This window comes from Pogona vitticeps, chromosome 2, assembly GCF_051106095.1.
Source record: "Pogona vitticeps strain Pit_001003342236 chromosome 2, PviZW2.1, whole genome shotgun sequence".
NCBI lineage: Eukaryota > Metazoa > Chordata > Lepidosauria > Squamata > Agamidae > Pogona > Pogona vitticeps.
This window is the reverse complement of record NC_135784.1, coordinates 269,838,954-269,862,424: the sequence shown is the minus strand read 5'-3', so window position 1 is coordinate 269,862,424 and position 23,471 is coordinate 269,838,954. Positions and strand designations below refer to the sequence as shown.

At 41.6% G+C, this 23,471-nt stretch overlaps 1 protein-coding gene across 2 annotated transcripts in view; it reads right to left on the bottom strand.

Annotated features, from left to right (window-relative positions):
- The window catches only part of LOC140704941 (uncharacterized), a 54,977-nt gene extending 31,720 nt beyond the window's left edge, over positions 1–23,257 (bottom strand). For both annotated transcript variants that reach the window (XM_078386371.1, XM_078386372.1), the window contains exon 1: positions 523–23,257. In XM_078386371.1, coding sequence (XP_078242497.1) covers positions 15,449–16,375 — 927 coding nt within the window. In that variant the 5' untranslated portion in view covers positions 16,376–23,257 and the 3' untranslated portion in view covers positions 523–15,448. The remainder of the gene's footprint in view (positions 1–522) is intronic.
- Between the last annotated feature and the right edge of the window lie 214 nt (positions 23,258–23,471).

The following is a 23,471-nucleotide window of genomic DNA, read 5'->3' as shown; positions in this document are numbered from 1 at the left end:
AAACTTCATTGTTTATTTTATCTATTTATTTATATGTAAATCTACAGGTGGCAGATTTACATCCTTCTGCACATTTATCCCTACAACAGCTCTGGAAGGTAATTTTGGCTGGAAAGATACTAAATGGCATAAAGGAGACCAAAGAAGTTTTGTGAACCTGGATCTTTTTATTCAAAGACCAGAACTATGATGTTTCCATTGTACTGGGTTTCTCAGCTTAGGGCTATATAAATGGTGCCAAAGTAGAAGCACTTTGGTAGGAGAAACCTCAGCCACTAATTCACCTATATTGCACAAAATTCAGATGAAATTGCCTCGATTTGGATCACCAGAAAATAGCAACTCTGGTGATGGGGCATTTGTCCAGTTGGAAAAATCTGCCGTAGAAACACCATATTAGAGTCTCAGCAAACCTGAAACTGCCCTTGCTAAATATTCGGGGTCAAAGATAAGACAGGAAAAAGAGGCCCGCTGATAGATTTCAAGAGGAGAAACAAAATCAATTGAGTGAGGCATACTTACTAGTTGATGCTCTTAGCTGGTGTCCAGTGTTGATTCATCTTTTATTATATGGCCGATATCAATGCAGAGATGCTCACAAGTCATCTGAATGCCTCCCATGAACTTTGCAATCCATTTTGGGTGCAATGGGAAATCAGATAAGTTAATTAGAATAATGTTACATATATCTATTACTTTCAGAGAAATTGTAATAGAATAGATTACTTGGAGGGAAATTTGTTCCATTTTCTTGATGAGTTCATCTACATAAATTTCCATTTTGGAATAATTTCTTTTTCTAGCATAATTTTTTGCCCTTGGCCATTCTCACTCAGTTTTGAAGACTGTATAGGTTATGGCTGATTTTTAAAAGCTTTTTTCCCCACAGAGATTCTTCCAATAGGAGGGAAGGGCAGAATGTAAATGATATTATCTCACATTTCCCAAGAGGATACATCAGTTGGTCACTGGGGAAAAATGGCTTGGGGAGTAAAAATGTCAAATCAATCAGGTACTAAATAAAAACATTTAGCTTGCAACTAAGCCAGATATACAGAAGCATCAAACTATATGAAGACTGTGGGTGCTTTAAATTTAGAACAGCATGGGGAAGTTCAGTGTCATCATAACAGACTGATGCTTCATTGAAGTCCTATTCAGTTGTTATCTACCTGGTTGTCATCACCATGCTTACAGAGGTGCAATTAACCTCTCCTCTTGCCTTCATGAGTGCATTAAGAGTGACAGTTCTGAAGAAGTGGAACTTTTATGTGTAAGCAAGGACCCTCATTTTCTAGAATTCTTGTTTAAACGTAGAGTCCACACTTAGTCAAGACCCTTGAGACATATTGATTTCCATGTAGAGAAAATGACAATAGGGAAAGAAGGGGTTAGTCATGCCTCTCTCCAAGTGTATCAATAACAACTGGGTAGGTAATAACTAGAGATAGAAGCTTCATGCTCTGTATGAATCATAAAGCATGGCACCATAGGTGGTGCTGAATTCCTTCTCCCTCCCCCCCCCCCCCCCAGCTGCCTGGTCCACTTACCAGGCTTCGTAGCAGTGCACTCCAGGCAGGAGCTTCACTCCAGGCAGGAGGCCTTTCCCCCCCTCCCCAGGCAGCCAACCATTCATCAGCTGTTCAGGGAGACTCCCCATCCCACTTCCTTGCCAGAGTGATTGGCTGCCTAAGGAGGCAGGGAAAGGCCAGCAGGGCTCCTGCCAAAGAGTGACCCCAGCAGCACGCAGAGCCCTGTAAGTGGACCAGGAAGCCTGGGGGGAGGGAGATGAAATTTGCAGCACAGCACAACACAACAATATAGAAAATGTTGCCAAATATTTGAACCCATTTCCTGACATTAATCATGTTATTAGAACTGAATCAAGAGGGCATAAATGATGGAGAATCAAAGTATATGTGATGCCAATTTGCATTAGTATCCTAAGCTGTCCTATCAGAGGTGAGAATAGTACAACCCCATAAGTAACATCAACGCACATATCACCAATGCTAGCATATGCCACCTATTTCCCCATCACCCACATGATATCTCATTCTGATACCTAGAGTGAGCAGGAGGGTCTCTGGAAGAAGAGGCAGATTTTAAGGATATCTCAATGCCTTGCTCTGAAGAACAGCCAATTAAAACTGAGGCATTGGCATTCATGCTGGCCATATTCTGCAACCGACTCAGGTCTCCACAAAGCCCCCCATTCTATTTCTCACTATGACAAGATGCTCAGATTGAAGTTCTGGTCAGGTGGCTGCTCAGGGGGGCTTACCTGATGCCTCAGTCTTAAGAATGCTACAGATAACCAGCCTGTTATATGTATATATGTATATATGTATATATGTATGTATGTATCTCGATCTATGGGAGAAAGATCCTTAGCAAAGTGTAAATATTTACAGGAGAGATGGCTGTTAGTCTGTAACCTGTGGCAGCACAGCCCACAAAGAATCTTGTGATGCCTTCAAGATTAATACATTTTAGTTGGCAGAAGTTCTAGACTCTAGCAGCTCACTTCTTAGATGCATAAAAGATGCAAAGAATTGTGCAGCACTTTTCAATCAAATCTCCGGATGGCTTACAACAAATTAAAACAAAACATGAAACATTTATCTAGATGGAATGCGGCTCCTAGTTAGTCTCCCAGTAGTGATGGGACTATGAAGTTGTGACTTTAAAACAAATGTCGAGAAGGAGGAAAATGATGCTCTTGTAGCTCAGTATGTCTTCTGGACTGTCCTCATGAGACCCCACGTTTTAATTTTATTGAAAATATAGGCTAGTTGAAATTCCATCAGGGAAACTTTACCTTCAAATGAACAAAATGTTCAACTATATGAGTTTGTGCTTTCTGCATAGATCTCCCAAGTCAAAATCAGGGAACAAGTAAACATGATAAATCACAGTCCTATTACGTCTAGTATTATTCCATCACAAATTATGAGTCAAATGAGAAGAATGTATTCTTCAATTTATAGCTTCCTGTGAGAATAGGAAAGGATCCCATAAGGTCAAGTATTTTACGGGTGGTGGAGTGTGGGAATAACCCTGGTTTGTAACTGGCATTATACGAAGGACATAAGTTTGATCCCTACCAGTGACCGGTGAGAAGCTGATTCTTTGCAAATAATTTTAGAGCTAACTCATGCAGGTGCTTCTTTTTATTACTATTATTGTTAAACTCATGATCAACAGAGTTTGAATCTGGTGATTAAAACCGATACCTCTCCTGCCACAAGATAAATGCCTGTGTTGCACTTACTTTAATTAATTTAAACACACTTAAAATGGCCAATAGTGCAACACTATGTCTATCCCAAATAAGCTCCATTGTGTTCATTGTTACTTATTCCAAAATAGAAATCAGTGATTAAGAAATCAGTGGTTAAGAATAACGAGGAATCAGCTATGCATTAAACTTCTTTTTCTGTATTGTGATTTCTAACACAGAATCATAGAACTGTAGAGTTGGAATTAATCCCAAGAGTTGTCTGGAAGTTGAGTTATCAACCAAGAGTTATCTACTCTTAACTCCTAACCCCCCCAATGGAGGAATCGACAGATGAATCACCTCTGGTAGATGACTACCTAAACTCCCTCTTAAATCATCCAGTGAAAATGAGTCTACAATTACAATCAGGAAGTTGTTAATGTTTAGTAGGAATCTCTCTCTCTCTCTCTCTCTCGTAATTTTTGCCCATTGATTTAGATCCTATATTCTGGAGCAACAGCAAACAATCTGCTCCATCTTCAGTCTGACTGCCATTCAGATATCTGATGATCTTCCCATATCACTGCTCAATAGGGGCGTTCACACAGCCATTTTCTCTTACCGATAATCTCTTTGGGAACCAGTATGATAAAGCATTACAGGTCATGCATGTCACAGAATGTGTTCACTTAGACTTGTGACTATTCCTGGAGATGTACAGGACCCTTTAGCACAGTTCAACTGTGACTACTACTCTTGTGCTTTCCACTAGTAGAAGAGTCAGTTCTCGGGTTCTGGCTTTGGTGTGCATGAGCACATCAGAACTATTGTATCTTTAGGAAGGGAATCTTTTTTATTTAACATTTTTGATCCTTTGGATTTGCATATCAGAACAATTGGGTAAAGGGTTGTCACACCAGACCTCTTGTATCTTTAGGGAATCTTGTCCCCTCCCCCTTTTTTTTAATCCCTTGGATTCAGGTATCAGAATACAAGGGCAAAGGACCAGCCTGCTAGTCTCTCTGCCCTCTTGATGTTTTGTCTTCACTCCCTTTCATCAGTCAGAAATATGGGAGAAAGAAGCCACGCTCCAAGCATTGCAAAAGCCAAAGTAGGCCCTTTAGAAGTTCAGACAGGTGGTCCTGAATGGTTTTAAAATATTGTTCCAAACATAGCAAGGACATGTAAAATGCAGCAACTTGCACGGCAGCATCAATTGTCCTTCTGAAAACTCCAGTGAATGCAAGTTACAGTTGCTAGAATTCTAGTGTGAAGCAATGTTTGTCATTATTAATTGCATCAGGTAAACATTTCGAAATGCCATTCAAAAAAAATCTACAAGATCAAATAAGGCTGCTGTCTTGTAATGCAATGAATGTAAACCACATAAAACATGGCCAAAGATACACAAAAAAGAAACAGTTCTTCAAAGAGAAAAAGAAGAAATTGGCTGGTTTCTGTGTAAGCTACTTTGTGTCCTTTGCAAAAATAGAGGAGAATGACTAAGTGTTTAAACTCCAGGGTCAGATGACTGATAACGTGCATTGTCTGGAGACTTTCACAGTTCAGGTTAATGCTATCAGACCTTTTAATTACACCAATATATAGCTGATAAGAAACCCTAATGGCCCTTTTCATATCTGTATCGTAACTAGGACATACACCATGTATGGGTGTAAGATTGATTCCTATACGGCTTCATTCTGATAGCCTGACTTCCTGTCAAATGATACATTGCAGAAACAGCTTCCAACCCTTCTCCTGTTAGATGATGTTAGGAAAGTTTGGTGCTTTAGGGATAGGCTAGTTAAGTATACAAGTATGGTTCATAAATCTAAGCTGACTAGATATAGCTGTATTGTTATTTCAGGTGTAGAAGTTAACATCTAGACATTTGTATTTAATAAATTGTATACGGCATCTGTTTTATTCATATTCATTGTTACTTTTGCTTGGGTCTAAGCTTGCTTGTGAAAGTAGCAATAGCCATAGCTTTATAAAAGTTCCTGTTATAGGAAACCAGTACAATAGGGTGAATGAGAAATTCCTTAGGTTTCCATTCCCACAGAAAAATTACTCCTCCTTAATAAATGTTAACCCAAATGTAGTTCATGATCCAGCATCTGTACATTGCTGAGCTTCCATGTGATGATATGCAAAAAAGAAAAAATGCATTCAGAAATGAACTCATTTGAAAAACATGTATCTGAGAGAATGCATACACTTGAAAAATGTATGCAAGTGAGCTTTAGTCAATGGGAAACTGATTATAAAATGCATCTAATGGAAAAAAATGCACACAAAAATACATCTAATGGAAAAAATGCACACAAAAATATATGTAGTGGAAAAAATGCACACAAAAATACATTGTTTTGAAAAATGAACATTAATTCAAGCATGTATATGGACAAAATTACATACACATTTCCATGCAGGGAAAACAAGGCCTGCAAACTTATGCAGATCAAAGTCAGAACATGCTCGATGCTTTAAAACAAATGATGAGATTTTGTTTGACAGATGCACACATTCTTAATGCTGCAATATTGGCCTGGTTTGAAAAATCTAAAGGATGTTCCAAGCATTAAAATGAACAGTTGAATTACAGCCCAAGGTCAGACTTTAGAAGACTATGTCTGTAGTTGCCACTAACGTTCACTATTTATTTCAAATATCTCTATACGCCTTTCTTCCTAAGGGACCAACGTGGTGACTTACATTAACTAAATATAGAATTCTCTTAAAACTAATTCCAGGCAGATCGTCATGGAACATGTAATAGTATGCTTTAAAACAAAATGCAGTGATAAAACAATAAAACAACAGCAGCAACAACAACAAAACAATGCATTTACCTCAAAGTACAGAAGTAAAGATGTTGGGCATGTTGTGAACAGAGATGGGCACAAACCTTGGTTTGGAGGTTGATGCTGATTCATGCGTGCAGCACCACAGGTTCCCTTCCGCCACCTTCCTCAGAAGGATCTCCCCACTCACCTGCTGGCACATGCTCCTTTCCTCCTTCTCCTCCTCTTTGGCTGTTTGACCAGTCTTCTGCAGGAGCATGGGCTTCCCTGCCCTGCCTCCTTGGCTGATTGCCCACTCAAATAAGGAGGCAGGCCAGGCAACCCATATGGCAACAACTCCAAGACAAGATTACTGCCCTTGAAGCCACCAGGTCATCCAGGGCACCCCTTCAATCTAGCAAGGCACAGCTGCACCGGTCAGCTAGGGAATCCAAAGGTCACTGTAGAGCTACGTTTAGGACTCTAGCAGACAACTTAAAGACTAGGTTTGCCATTTTAGAAGCTGAACAGCATAATGAAGGCACATCGGGATGGGAAGCTGAGGGACGATGGTCCAGGCTTCACATCAGGACAAAGATGAAGATAGGTCCACTCCAATTATGGTAGTGTCCAGCACACCGGCCTTGAGCGGACAGGAGACAACCGGGGAAGCTGGTTGGGATGGTACAGGGAGCAGGGATGAGCCTGTCATGACGCCTTTGTCAGATGGGTCCACTATTGAATATGACACTTCACCACAGTTCCCAGCATGACCCGGGCCAAGCACGGGGCAAGCACCTACACCTGACATGTCCATACCATTTCTGTTCAAAAGCTGCACAGGAAATGGAGCAGCCTAAAGGCAGTGCTCTATCTATATAGAAAAAACCATGAAAATAGAATCCTAACAGGTCAAAATCCCAAGGAAGAACTGGCAAAATCCAAAATGCAGATTTTGTCACATTTTGCCATTTCTACCCCCATACCACACCTAGGAACCAACCGCCTCGTCATTGTGGGCCATGGCTATATTTTTTGGGCAGCACGGTACGCTGCCGCATCCCCATGGGGGAGCAATTTTGGCCTTGATGCACGGGTCCATATCGAATGGAGAGGGAGCTGTGGAATCTATGGGGCCAGCTTTGTCAAGTGGCCGCTTTTCGGCATCACCCACCAGAGGTGTCGGTGGTACACGTGGGTGGCAATGATTTGATGCGGCACACTGGAAAGGCCCTGATCATCGATGTGATTCATGACCTCATGTGGTTGAGGGTCACATATCCTGCCATGTGCATTGTTTGGTTGACAATCATCCCTCAGCTCTCATGGAGGGATGCGAGAAATTTTTTACCCGTAAACACTGCCTGACGGAGTGTTAAGAGGTCAGTCTGCAGAGCTGCTTGCAGAGGCCTAGGATCAGTGATTGGTCACCAGAGGATCTGCTTGGATAGGCCAGAATTTTTCCAGTCAGGTGGTGTACATCTTTCTGAATGAGGTTTGGATGTCTTCCTTGAAGACATCAATGAGGGGGCTGCCTCTGGAGCTGGATCAGTTGGATGGGGGGCATGGGACTTAACATGGCTAGTCCCGATGCTGTGGACACACTAACCTGGTACTTGTCTGGGTCTGTGTTGATGTTCGTTTATTTCTGTATACTTAAAGACAATCAGTTGCTGTGGAAATGCAAGGAAATGCAGACAGCAAGGTCATGGTGCTCATTGGGCAACTGCACTAGGCCTGAGATATTAGGGGCCTTCAAGTGTGGTCAGGACCAAGGGCTTCCAACCAGGGCAATGGCAACCTTCAGACCTGGGTGCTCTGTTTTATTCTCTGTTCTCTTTTATGAGAAAGAATCTACAGTGGTGCCTCGCTTAATGACGTTAATTCGCTCCAGCGAAATCACTGTAGAGCAAAAACATAAAGCAAAATAAAAAAGCCCATTTAAATGCATTGAAAACCATTCAGTGCGTTCCAGTGGGCTGAAAACTCACCGTCATGTGAATATCCTCCATAGGAATGGCCATTTTCAGTGCCTGTAGAGCGAGGAATCTGTCCAAAAACACAGCGGGGAGCCATTTTGAGCACCCGCCGGCCATTTTGAAAACCCGACGATCAGCTGTTTTGATCATCGTAATGCAAAGAATCAGTTCCTGAAGCAGGGAACCAATCTTCGCAAAGCGAAAAAAACCCATTAAAAACCCATTTAAAACCCATTTAAAACATCGTCGTGAAGCAGATATGTCGTTATATGGGGCAATCGTTAAGCGGGGCACGGCTGTATTATAAATTAAAGAGCATACTTTCCTTCTCCATTGCTACCGACTCATCATCACCCTTACTTCCTCCTTTCCTTTCTCTGCTTGTAAGCACATTGTGTCTTTTATATTTCAGTATTTTTAGCCCCAAAATGCAGGATTTGCCACAAGGGCTCTATATGCTGCTCTGTCCCATGAGTATGCTTGGGTCTTTTGCTGCCTCGCCCCATGAGAAGGGGCCTCATTTAGTGGAACACCTTGCATGGCGTGAGCTCTGGAAGGCAGGATGCTGTAGAGATACCCGCTGATAGGGTGTCAGAGGCACAAGAAAGTTACAAAGATGTTGCCAAATTTATACTTTTGGAAAGGCTTTCCGGCAGATGGTGAATACAAATTTCAAAGTGCTTTTTGAAAAGGGACTTGTGAAAAACCACTTTTGGTGTAAGGAAGTCAGGACAGCACTCACTGCCTGGAGTCTCTCGATATGCAGATCTACTCAGCTGTACTAGTATAGGCAACTCAGTTAATTGCCTAGAGCAGAAGCCCCTATTGAAGTGTCATTTGGCCAGGAAATCCCAGGAATCCACCAAGGGCTGAAAAGTACTGTAGCCAGAGACAAAGAAAGAGTTAATTGGTCATCTTCTATCTTCCAGGAGACTCGGAGAAATGGAGCCTCAACAGATGGCGAATCCACATTCTATGCAAGTAGGCTGTCTGGCTTAGCCAACCGGAGGCAGATAGGACACTTAGTTAGGTTAAAGAAAGATGCATCTGTAGATTGCCTTTTAACCAAGCTTGTCTCTGGCCTAAGAGATGGGGAAGCAGTCTGTGCAATTTTTACTGCTTAGTTTCTTAGACAATGCATTTCCTGTTTTGTTTTAATAAAGTCAACTCCTTTTAAACTATCAAATTGTGGTGTGGCATGCAGAGGTACCTTTGGTTCAAATCTTAGTCCAAAGTGTCTCACCACTCTTGGCCCAGACTACCAAGGTGTTGTGTCTTTGGAGCATGTACAGAGTGCTCCGTTACTGTGAATAACAGAGGGGTGTTGGCAGTGTTTCTACTGACAAAGTTCAAAGAGAAAATATCTTTGGGGTTGGTGTTAAAACGGGCCACTGGGTTTTCCCAGCTTCATTTAGCCCAGAATTCAGCCCCCAAATCTTGACAGATGCAGCTACAGTTTCTCTGAAGAATGGGCATCCTGCTAGCTCACGGGCTGCCAGCAAAGGGCAATCCATCACTTTGGTCCATTCCTCTCTTTGTTGCAGCAATATGTATAGAAACCTTCCCAGGAATTCAGATGGTTTAACTCATAGCCTATGTAGCAAAATTAGCCCTATCAATTTCTCAGATAAAGCCAGTCAGGGAAAATGCCAACAAAAGACAAAAGATTTCAGTACTCACAGAATGGCTGTAAGTTTCTCTGCTCATTAGGGAAGTAGTATTAAAAAAAAAAAGGAGCCTGCTGGCATGCACATGTAAAACAAATTAATTTTGTATTAAAAACTTTTCCCCTGAAACATTTGTTTTTCATCTGGCATCAACTGAAATTTAATTTCAAGTTGTTTTATGTCATTTTCAAAAAGATGCACAGGAGGTTCCTAAACTTATGTATACACATCTCATTATTTCTCAGTAGGATCTGTGTTTTTACCACCTGCTCACAATTGGGAACACTTACCCTAATGCCACTATAGCAAACTTTACCACTGGGACTCTTTTTCATGATACAGTTTTAATCTTTTTTTGCATTGTTGCATCTAACATTAAAAAAGGAGATGGCATTACGTATGGGATCAAGAAGAAAAAGAAAAAAACAGCCACTTTCCTTGATTTGTGAACACAAAGCAGCAATTTAAAAAATCATAGAAAGTTATCAAAGCTTAACTGATCATATTTAAATCAGATGTATGGGCGGCTAAGTGATTCATGCAGCTGAAATACAGGTGAAAGAAAAACACAGGAATGTGGTATGGATGGCATCTTAGGGGCTATACCTGTGCACATTTACCTGTGAGTAAATTGCACCAAACTTGTTTCAAGTAAACATGAACAATGACAATATGTACCTACTCATAGATGTATTTATATATGAAGGAAGTTCCATTGAATTTAATTAGACTTCTGCAATTGCATACAAAAAGAATGAGATTTTAGGGGTGCGGCCTTAAGGATACTTTATAAGGAGCTCATAGGGCTTTACTATGGGGGTGATATAGAAATGTTATCAGTAATAAATCGGGATGCATTTCAGAGTAAACTTGCATAGATTTTCATTGCAAAGGTATAATCTAGAGATGGGGACAAATTTCAAAAATGGCAATTTGTTTTGATCCGTTATTCATCAAGGTTAACGGATCAACGAATACGAATATATGAATATTCTTTGACAAATTGATGAATCAATCTGTTGATTCGTCTCCATTTTAAATGGCTATAACACTGTCCCCCTAGAGACCTAGGGACACCAAATTTGCAGGGAAGCTTCCTAAGATGCTTTTCTACATCTGAAAGTTCGATGAACATTGGATCATGGACCCCTGAGTTATATAGTCACAAAGAGGACCCACCCAGGAAAGCTCCCCCCAGGTACATAGAGACTCCAGAATCACAATGTAGCTTCCTATGTCTTTCCCCAACATGCCTGCCAACTTTGGTGAAGACTGGATATCGGACATCCGAGTTATTCACCCACAAATTGGGTCCCCCCAGGAGAGTTTACCACATGGCACAGAAGCCCTTTCTGCCTACCAGTCGCGAATCAGCTGTTCAGAAGCCAATAGGCAGCCACCCCCAACACAGCCAGCCACCTACCCCCACACCCCCTTCCTTCCCCCCCACACCACTCACCAACAACCCCTTACCTTAACAGCTGCTGCCACGTCTCTATCAGGCCTTCACAGCCACGGTGTGTAAAAAGGAAAACTGGCTGCCCTTTGCAAAGATGGCAGCTGTGGCTTCATTTAGGGTAGGGAAGCTGCAGCTGCCATCTTTGCAAAGGGCAGCCAAATCTCCATTTTTACATGCATGGCTCCGAGGCCAGGAGACCTCAGCAGCAGCGACTAAGGTAAGAGGGTGTTGGTGGGGGTGATGTGGGATGGTGTGGGGCCTAAGGTAGGGAAAGAAAGGGGGTGGAGGGCAGGCTGTGATAACAAAGAAAGCCAGGAACGTTGCCCTGGAAGAGAACCTTTGAAAAAATAAAGAGGATTATTTTTGAGGAAAGCTCAACCTCCTTTTTTGTATTGGTTCAAGCAATCATACACTTGCACTGATGTGAAAGGGTTCTCATCAGTGAGAAAAAAGCAGAAGGCTCCTTGGAATCACATGATCAACAGAAAAATATGAATCAGCCTGCCCCATATCCACAGACCTGGGACTCAGAGAATGGAGAGGAATCCCGCCAGTAGAAAGGAGGGGACCTCTGCTAATTTTCCCCCTTCTGCAGCAGCCATGGCTCAGGGGCTGAAGTTCTCTCATCTGTAAGAACAAAGTCTAGATTCAGGCCATTGCCTGCTTCATTTTTATTTTGTGAGTCGGTTTCAGTATTTTTGCATGGTTAATGCTCTTGGGTAGCACCTAGCCACCGCAAAAGGAGAACTGTAGCATTTGCCTCTTGGGGACAGGGCCCCAGAGATGGAAACATTTGTTTTTAAGACTACAACTCCCCAAGCCTCATAGCCAGTAGAATATGCTGCAGCTCTGTTAGCCAGCGCCTTCTGAACAATGAAGCACACTCCTGTCCCATCATGACCATTCTCATAGTCACATCCACAGGGAGAGCCTAAAAATGCTGGCAACTGTCATGATGCATATCAACAAACAAGCCCCAGCAGTATTAATTTCTACCTAGGGCAGGCCTTTTAAAAAGATATTAGGTCTTAATTTTCCATTCAAGACCAAGATACCCAAACTGACTCATGGAATGCTAGAACAAAAGCACCGAAAATGCCCCATATGACTCTGGAATCTCTTTTCCTCACCAGGTCTCCTGATTTCTCTTCCATTCTCTGCACATCTCCATAAACAGGCCCAAAATATTCCCAAGAAATGTCAGACCCAGCTCTGCCTCTTCCTCTCCCAGAAGGAATAGGCAAAGTGGAGACACAACAGCAAGTAGAGAATGACTGACTGATTATTTTGGAAGACACAAACAACCCTTCCAGAGCTTCAGATCCTTAAAAGTCAATGCAACAAAGCAACAAGTAACATGTTACATTATTTGTGTTAAAGCATATTTTCATTATGTTGGTCTATTTTGCTTAATTTGCACACACCCCAAAATCCTTTTCCTTCCCCTTCTCTTTTTGAGGGTATAAGAAAATATGTCATACTGTCACGAGGCAAAGAGAAAAATTTTGCATTTCATCATCTTCACTTTGAGGAAAATACAGATGAAAATGTACATCCCTAGTGTAGCATCTACTCTAATATTCAAAGTCGGCCGAGGATTTTTCTGTTGCCACCTCTTGATCACAATGCTGAAGGTTGGACTAAGTGACCTTTGAGGTCATTCCCAACCCAGTGAATCCTATGCCATGTCAGTTTCACACACATCACTATGTAAAGACCACTAAGCTGTACTCATCTTGCTGCAGAAAATTACAGAGGAAAATTATTATCTATGAAAAAGAAATGTACATGATTTTATCTGCACATTGGTTTGCTGATGCAAGCATCGAAGTACTGGGCTTTCCTCTCTCTGTAAACAGTATCTGTGTAGCTGATATATTTCCATGGCTGTTTCCTTTCCTCTTCACCTTTGCATTTGATAGTATGGTTGTTACCTTACTTGATGGCAAAGAGCAGGAGAACAGTGAAGCTGGGTCTTCTCCCACCCCCCATCCTCCTGCTCCAGATCTCAAGGGAAAAACCAATCAGGCATTTTCATCACCATGGTACTGGATTGATTTAAAGCTATACACCCATTACTATGTGTGAAGAATCATTGTGACATGAAAAACAATTGACACCTTAATTGCAGCTTACAACAAACACCTGTCAGTCAGATCAGCCTTCAGACAAATGGAGCTCAGCACTAAACTTTATCTCAAAGAGCCCTCGCCCCAGGCAGTGAGAAAAGCTTATGCTTGGATAAATCTTAGCATGTAACTATATCCCAGCTTTAAAGGGGAGAAAATCCATAAGCAACTACAGCAAGGGACTGCTTATTAAACTTATGACTGTTTCTTTTCTTTTCTTTTTGTACAGAAGAAATATAGATCAGTTTTACTGAGAACTAGGAGGGGGTGAATTTTTTCTTTTTGTTAATATTTGATAGGAATTTGCTAAAGCGAGCCATTTTTCTTTGTGTTTGTGTTGTGAAGAGCTTGAAATTAAGAAAACCGGATACTGGGAGAGAGTGAAATGGACAGAATAATCCTTCTAGGACCAGGGCATTGTGCCTGGAAAAATGTGAGGCGTAAACATTTGACTGCTAAAGAAAGCAAAACAGAGATTTTCCTACTCAAAGCATTGCCTCTGTTGCCTTATAGTCTGATCAAGAGAGCCCGGCAATAACATCCGCTTTCTCTGAGGTCTTTAAAAATTCCAGAAGAAAGCCTCTGTTTATCCTTACCAAAAACAAAAGAAAGCAAAATTTTAAGATTTTGAGCAAAATTTTAAGCAAATTTTTAAGACAGCAATTTTGACTGCCACTTGTTGTAGCTCCTTTATTCACTAAAGGTTTTATCAATCATCTTGAAAGGTACTACTTAATCAGAAAAGAAACACTAACTCTGTGACACAAGCCCCCTTTTTTGTATTCAACCAATAATACTTCCTAAGCAGAGAAATTTGGAGCCTGTACAGAGAAGCTTCTGTTTAAGCATTGCTGCATGCGTGAAATCAGCAGAGGGCCTCACAGAATCTCTCTGATCCTTCTTTCCCTTTTTCTGAATGGCACTTAGCCCCACAGATGCCATTGTCAACACAATGAAGATTGTGCGAGCCTCATGGATGCCCACTGCATCGTCTGCCACTGTCTCTCTGTCCCTAGTCCTCCAGTTTTCAACTTTAAATGATTCAAGTATGGAGGGAAGGAAAAGAGGTCTCTTAATGAAGACCTATGCTGATCTGCATCTTTCCATATCTTAAGTGTGCAAAGGGGAAAGAATGGATTGTGCCATTTGTGTTTACTAAGCACATCAGTGACTACAAATGCACATTTAGCTCTATAAATGTTGCGAACATATGATTAATACTGGTACTTTGGGGGGGGAATTATGGCTGAAATACATTTAATTGGTTAGTCAATTAAAAGCCACATGGCTAATTGGCTAAAACAGATCTTTAATCAATTGGCAATTCTAGATAAGCTGCTAGTGCATCTCTCGCTCAATGTTTTCCTAATGAAGTCTGCTGTATTTCAAAACAATTGATGCAATGTGGTATTTGGCATAGCAGCTGATGCAGAGGAACGTTGGATATTAAGAGGAAGAGGAAGAGAAGGTCACCAGGCACTCCTCTGGAAGGTGAGACATGAATTTCTCAGTACTCTGTTATCCATGTGGGGCAACACCCAGAAGGCTCATTCTGGTTCTGCAACACTTTCGGCAGAGACAGTAGCATACATATTAACTCTGGATTCACCTAATCATATCCTTTTGAATTAATACCTACATTGAAACACAGGTACCTTTGAAATCTACACTTCTCCAAAATTTGCAGAGTTGTCCAGTCAAAAAAAAATGTGTCCAACAACACATTTCTTCTCTCTCTCTCCTTTTCTTTGTCTGCAGGTGATTCCATGCAAGTTCTTGAGCACCGCCTGGCCTTACTAATGGACTGGACAAAGGCCAACAACCTGAAACTGAATAAGACAGAGATCCTAACATCAGATGGGTTGTTGGACCAGTTAAAGGGAAATTTACCCAGTTGCTCTCTGAAAGCTTGTGGGTGCTTTTGGATCCAGCAGTCTCTATAGTTGCAGGTTAATATTTATTTATTTATTTATTTATTTATTTATTTATTTATTTATTTATTTATTTATTTATTTATTTATTTATTTATTTGATTTATTTATTTGATTTATATCCCGCCCATCTGATAAATCTATACCACTCTGAGCGGCTAACAACAACATAAATACAATTATAGCAACATAAATTCAAAATATCAATTAACAAACATAACATAAATCATAAATAATAGATAGATAAAAAAGAAAGATAAATTAAATTAAATTAAATGCTGGCAGGAGGGAAGGCCTTAACATAGAGCCATGTTTTTAGCTGAGTTTTAAATGTACTCAGGGTAGGGGCTGCACGAATCTCAGGAGGGAGATTGTTCCAAAGGTGAGGAGACACCGCCGAGAAGGCCCGGTTTCGTGTCTTCTCCCTCCGGGCCTCCCTCGGCGTCAGGCTCCTCAGCCTCACCTCCTGGCTCGTGCGGGTGATCCGGGTAGAACTTGGTGGGTGAAGGCGTTCCGCCAAATATCGAGGTCCCAAACCGTATAGGGCCTTATATGTAAGCATTAAAACTTTGAAGTCGATACGGAAACGGATGGACAGCCAATGCAGTCTAGCCAGGATAGGAGAAATGTGATGGTATTTTCTCCCTCCAGTGAGGAGTTTGGCTGCTGCATTCTGCACCATCTGAAGTTTCCGTATCAGCCTCAAAGGTAGCCCCACGTAGAGCGCGTTGCAGTGATCTAATCTTGAGATTACAAGCGCATGCACTAAGGTGGTGAGCGCCCCCGTGTCGAGATAGGGCCGCAGCCTGACAATCCGCCAAAGATGGAAAAAGGCGGAACGGACCACCGATGCCACCTGTGTTTCCATGGTAAGCGTCGGGTCCAGGTGTATGCCCAAGCTGCGGACCCCACTCTCCGGAGCCAGGGTCGCCCCTCCAAACGAGAGAGAGCCGACCAAGTCACCAACCACGGGGGCCCCCACCCTCAGGACTTCCGTCTTGTCCGGGTTCAGCCTCAGGCCATTCTCCTGCATCCATTCCAGTACGGTCCCCAGGCAGCGCTGGAGGGACAGGACGGCATCACCTGCAGTTGGTAAAAAGGAGATGTAGAGCTGGGTGTCATCAGCATACTGGTGACACGACGCTCCACACCCCCTGATGACCCCAGCTAGCGGCCTCATGTAGATGTTAAATAGCATTGGGGAGATAATCGACCCCTATGTATGAATTAGAGAAATGTGCAGACAAATATGAAAAAATTTCCATGAAAAAATGTGTTTTGAATCAACATTCTGGATAAACTGAATTTAAGATTAGAACTATTCTCAAAGTTCAGGACAAACTGTAATTAGGATTGAGAAATAGGGAAACTGAGAGGAATTGAAAATGACAAATTCACCTACCCACCCTTTTCTACATGCCTGAATTCCCTTATTAGGAGGAAAGTCTTTGAGGGATACCAATTTAGAAGAAATATCTTATTATCTGGAAAACAACTATGTTGTGAAGAGTTTAGTTGTCTCCCATATCAATTCTGGAATCCTAATGAGGTAGAGTGTTCCAGATAAGATAAGAGTGGGTAAGATAAAGCTGTGTTACCTACGGCATGAAAAACATTAGATATCAGGTAAATAGATCATCAGCCAAAGTGAGAACTGAAGCTGTCCTTTTAGTCTTGGTAGTTCATCATCAGCGTTAGGTTCTGGGCAGAGCACAATGGGCAGCAAGTATTCTCCAACAAACTCCATTGTTTGCAACGTTTTTGGCATAGTCCCAAGGATCATTAATGGTTTTGAAATCCCCCTCCAGTGTTTGATGCCAGGTTTTTCGAGGCCGGACTCGTTTTGTCTTTCCTCCAGGAGGCACCCACCATAGTGCAGTTTTCAGATGCCAGTCTTTGGATATGTGTAAATCTTGATAGATACTTTTCCCTTTTAAATTTCTTTTGCCCTTCAAATTCCCTTCTAACCAAGCAGGAAAAAAATACCACACACTGTTATTATGCAGAGGAAGTGTGTGTGTGTGTGCGTGCATTCATGCATGTGCATGCATGCGTGTGTATTTGTGTGTGCCTGTGCACCTCTTTACTCTCTTTGAGCATCATCCCATAGAATTCCTCTCCTTGAACAATGGTAGTGACTTCTGTAGAATGATTATCTTGTATAGAGTAATATACAGTAACATAGAGCCAATTCTCCTATTCTTTCTTCATATTATATTCATCAAAATATATCTTTGTTCAAGATATCACTATTTGTGAGATAATGCTTTCCAGCTCCATGTAAGAAAATAATTTCTTACTATCAAGGAAGTGGGTGGTGTGTATTAGAAGGCTAATATACAAGAAGGCTAATATACAGTTAGTACCAGGTCCCTGTCAATAGGCTGTTGCATCTCTCTATGAGGACACCAGAATTTGACATTTCAAGCTTACACATTGACTTGGGGGAAACTATGATGTGCCCAGATGAAGCTGAGAGCAAAAGAGAAACAGGGAATAAACATGGACTACTGGGAAGAGAAAGTGTGGGAAAGGAGGGACAACTTCTAGGGGTGGAGATGGAGGTAGGAAAAGGGAATATAAGGGAGGAGGAAAAGATGGGAGAGACACAAGGGAAGGAAGAAAAGAAAGATGAGAAGTGGAAGGACACTGTGGAGGAGTTAGAGGCAGGAACTCAGTTGATCCAGTTAGGAAACACAGAGGACAACCAACTAAATAAAGAATGGGAGGTTATAGTTAAAGAAGATCCCTTGACAGGGGAGCTGGTGACTTTCTGTATCTCTAAATTGAAGGCCAAGAGGATCCACAATACTCCACACACACCCCTGAAAACTTATACTGAGAAGAGAGAGATGCTGTAAATCTCAGGAGTTGAGTCTGTCAGGAGAAGCTGACAAGATGGTCCAAAACCAAAGAACAGAGCTGCCAGACCCAGGTGTCTTGTCTAGTGGACCAGTGAATTAGCCGCCCAATCCCTGTGGGGTTGTACTGCTCATCTTTGCTGCAGAATCCTTTGCCTAGCTTACATGATACTATTCTTGCATCTTGAGAGGATTTGAAGGTAACAATGATAAATCTCCTGAGAGGAAGGGAGAGGAAGGAGTTCCCCTTTTATCCAGAATTTGGGGTTAACCTATTGACTGTTGAATAAAAGTTGGAAGAGAACCTGTTAATAAAGGCTGTTGTTTTGCATGCACTTTGTCCAAGTTATCATGGAGATAAATATGGGAGAGGTAACTGGGAGCTATTGACCTTGCCTCTAATCCATTACCAAACACCATCATTGTCATAATCCACCTGCTTTGTTGTGTGGGGCTATTAATTATAGGACCTCTTGATGATCCTTAATTCATTGTGTTCCTGTAAGTCAGAAGGAGGTTAACAGTACATGACAACAAGAGGAACAATAACAACCCTGATGCTTTCGAGTACACACCAAAGTCAGCACCACGGCCAGAGGTGGGGAAAGCTGCTGAACAGTACACAGAGGGGCTCCAAGCTACTGCAGAACCCACTCACCTCATCTACATTCGCTGCAGATGCAACCCATTGCCCAGAAATGAGGTAACACCACTTGCTAGGGGACAGGGGTATGGAAAAGGATGTATAAAAGCACCTGGGGAGAGTGGAGTGGAAAGGGGGGAAGCCAAGATGTGAGAAAATTTGGGAAAAATACCAAAATGATTGCCAAAAAGAAAAAAGGGGAACACAGATGGAGGAGGGAAGAGTGAAAAACAAAGGGACATAACTGGAAGGGTGGAGAGGTAAAGACACTGAAGCTATAAAGACAAAAGCAGAGGCAGGTTGAGAGGTGGCAGTACTGATGATGCCCAGAGGTGTAAGGCCAGGAGACCATTGCTGAGTGAGAAGCAACTGTTCAAAACCAACCCAGGCAGAAAGGAGCATGGGGCAGTGTAGGCTGCCCTGCCCTGCTTCCTTCTGGACCACTCCATCAGGGGAAAAGACAATGAAATACACGGAAGGTAGTACCAGCAAATGTACTTTAATAATAAAACAGATTTTAAAAGCCATGGGAAGAAGAACTAGTAGAGTGAGACTAATGGGGCAGTGAAGGGTGACATGCTAAGAATACCCAGCCACAAGGACCAGGGATCACTACACACAAAAGACCAACTAAAGACACGCATGAACCACAGTGACAGATAATCTCCTGATCACAACAATATACCCACAACCAGACACACTTATCACCCATCTCCTGAAAAGGACACTAGCCTAGGGAGATGTTAGACAGAGTGCTGTCCTCTGAAGATGCCAGCCACAGAGACTGGCGAAATGTTAGGAAGAACAACCTTTAGAATACAGCCAAAGAACCCGAAAAACCCACAACAACCATGCTGAGAATACTTGTACAGATTGGGAAAGTCCTTGTTTAGACCTACAGTTTCCAGAATTTGGTTTTGGGAATTCCAGTTGTTGTACTACTGTACCAAACCAGATGGCCAACTGACCAACCGACCGACCGACCGACTGACTGACAGACCAACCAACCAACCAACCAACCTTTTCCAAGTATGGGATGTCAGTTCCCTGTTCAAGATGCAAACTTCCCATTGGCAATTTTTCGCCTTCTCCAGTTGAAAGTCAATGTTTTAATCTTGAAGTGTTCAGAATTATAACAAAATGATCAAAATAAATTATCATGGTCTGAGAAAACATAGCAACCAAAAATTACAGAGACATATTAACCAAAGAAGTATAGCTTGATCTTGCAGTGAAAAACCAACCAGATTCTTAAGTTTCTGAATAAACTAAGGAATCTATTTTATGTACATATTTTTCCTGTTAGCTCCTTTAAAAGATCCCTTGCAGTATCTCACAGAGATATGATACCTGGAATTCAGTTTTCTTTTTGTCTTAAAAAATGAAATAGAATAATAAGAAGCATGTTATTTTCAAAATTCACTTTTGGAATCACTCCTCGTTTTGGGAAGCAAATTATTAAAACTGAGCATATGGAGGTCTTAAAGTAGAACCTTATGGGGGAACAAAAACACGCACATCCTCCAGTTGATTCTGTTTCACAGCATCTTAAAATAAAAAGAAATGATTACAAACTTTTTGGAAAATAAGATGTTTTTTGGAATATTTTCTTTTCATAGGGCAGTTTCCAGTTTTTTTTCTCAGTGGAAGGTGGATGTCACACTGAAGATCACCTTTTACATAAAGCAAAAAGTATCTCCACTTGTTTGTTATTTACCCTCCTTGTGACTCAAATAGAAACTAAGAAAAATAGATAATTTATCTGAGGAAAGACAGCAGCAAAATTTTTGCATCAATGCAGTAATTCCCTTTCTTTACCAATTGATCCTAAGAGAAGATAGAGTGACTTGAGTAATAATGGAAAAGCTCTCAATTTGTTTAATGGGCATCGGACAATTATGGACTTCTTGGAAGTATGGGAGTACCTGTTGTAAAGAACAGAAGCCCTATAGTAAATTGTCCTCTCTTTTAATTTGTACTGAAGTCAGAACCTGAAAAAGTTTCTTTGTTGGACTTCAGTCCTCACGGTCCCCCTAAGCACCAAACACAGCAGCCCCAATAGCTGGAATTTTCTGGAACCCACAGTCCAAAAAAGTAACATTTCCGGTTTGGAGTGAAAGGTGAATCTTGTCATCATACCTTAGCATTTCTCACCTAACATTTTTCCAGTGTTTAGGTATTGGGAATTTGCTGTTATTGTTACTGTAATCTAAAACAGAGTGGCTAGCAATATAAACAGGCTTACATACACATCCTTTCCTGTGACTGGGAATTTATTTATTTATTTATTTCCTTGTGGGAAAAGACCTTTACTAAATTAAATTCCTCAATTTTCCAAGCAGAAGACTGTCAAAGCTAATAGTACTGACATGATGGGCGGGCTCTGACAGATGCACGTTATTGGTAACACATGGAAAACTTACTCCTGCCCACACACAACTTTGGATTTGGGTCTAGAATATAAGAACAACTGATCCAAGTAATTATGCATTGATATTTCTACTTCTTTCCTCACATGTGAAAATGACACACCTCCCCCAGAAGCAGATCTTTCAGAAAGATTTGCTGACAAGGGTGGCTTCTTTTCACTGGGCTCTTAAAAGAAAAGTTACAGTTAAGAACAAGTTGTACATTCATTAATTTCAGGGCAATATGAAAGGAGTGTGATCCCCTGAAATGACAATTTTCTGTAACTGTTGTCTCTTCTGTTACTTCTTCTGCAAAGTCTTGTCCATTAACTTTGCTGGGAAGCATTGGGGAGGGAAATGATGAATTATTAAGCTGGCATCAAGAGAAAAGCTGGCAGCAGATGAGAAACAAGAGCCAAACAGAGAGGGAGACAAACTTACAGGAAGTCAGAGCATAGAAAACTTACAACATAAATGTTGAACAAAGGGCGTATAAAAGGAAAATGGTGGGGAATCTGAAGCAATGTTGAAACCAATTTGATTTCATTTTCTTCTTCCTTTAAAGATAGAAACAATTTCATTACACAATCTCAGTGAAAGTAGCATCTTTCTAGCTCCCCAAAATTGTAGATAGTTCATTCTTTGCTTAATCACACTGAAAGGATTATTTCTCAGAATATGATTGGTTAGAACATTGACCTTATATTTCACCTTATATCTCTGAAAACTTGCAATCTAGACCAGTTGCTGGACTGGTCTAAATGGACACTAGACAGCATGTCTAAAATCCAGGTGAAATTCAGCCAATTGTGTAGTATAGCACCCCTACTTTCACATGCAGTTAGTCGGTAGTAAAGAGGATGAGGGATGTTTTCAGGAGTGGACGTTTCATGGATTTGTTTGTGCCATTATGCAGTACGTACTATAAACAAACAAACAAAAAGTGCTTGTCTTTCATGTTATAGAGTAGCATCAGCCCAGAAAGAGTTAATGCAATTAAATAAATGTCAGTGATGTCAGTGATGCTGATGACAGGTATTAGCAAATCAGACTCATTCATGGAGCTTTAGGCTGGAAACCCAGGAAATGTCATTTTCTTTTTCTAATGGTCTTGGAGGTGAGGCCTGAACACAGCTGGTTGAGTGCCAGAACGATGGCACCAGGCAAGGGACCAAGAGAGGTGATGAAAAGTCTTGGAACTCTCTGAACAGACACATGAAAGATATCTGTTTGTTTCATGACTGTGCTGGTTACTTAAAAATGTCTGCACATGTTTTATTTAATTAAATTGTACCTAGGGAAATGGTCCTTTGATACTATTCTGCCATTGCATTGTTCTTTGGACTAGACTCCTTTTTCTTCAACACGTAGTAAAGCTTAGTCTGCCTAGTGCCCATATGGTCTTGCACATGTACTCTAGATTTTCTGCAGTTATGGAAGGGAAAGGAAAGCTCTTAGACTTGGGTTGTCATTTCTTGAGTTTCCTGGTCATAGGAAAGCAACATTTACCCACAATAGGACTCTACAGAGCACATTTGAAAAAATAATTTGTGACGGTGGCTGTACCATTTTATTGATGAGGTTCCTCTACCTGGAGAACCTCCAAGTAGCTGCTAGCTAGTGGCCACCATTCTCTACTGAGATTATTGTCGGACAATACTGTGTCTGAGAATTCTGATGGTAGGGTAATGGTGGCCAGTCATCACTAAGAACACCTTGCTGTTGCTGCTACTGGTGGTGGTGTTGCTACTATGAGAGTGAAAAACAGAACAAAACCCTGCCTTTATTCCACCTGCAATATGAAGCCTTTCATCCTTCTAAAAGGTAAAGGTAAAGATTCCCCTTGACAATTTTTGTCCAGTCGTGTTCGACTCTAGGGGGCGGTGCTCATCCCCGTTTCCAAGCCATAGAGCCAGCGTTTGTCCGAAGACAATCTTATGTGGTCACGTGGCCAGTGCGACTTAGACACGGAACGCTGTTACCTTCCCACCGAGGTGGTCCCTATTTATCTACTTGCATTTTGCATGCTTTAGAACTGCTAGGTTGGCGGGAGCTGGGACAAGCGGCGGGAGCTCACTCTGTCGCGTGGATTCAATCTTATGACTGCTTGGTCTTCTGACCCTGCAGCACAGGCTTCTGTGGTTTAGCCTGCAGCGTCACCACGAACCCTTTAAATCCCTCCAGGTTGGGTGGCTACATGTCCTGTTTTAGAAAGGACTATCCTGCTTTTAGAAAGGACTATCCTGCTTTTAGAAAGGACTATCCAGCTTCCAGCTGTCATTGACATGGAACTGAGTAGACTGCAGATGGACATTGTTGCCCTGCAAGAGACAAGATTGCCAGACTCGGGATCTGTCAAGGAAAAAAACTTCTCATTCTTCT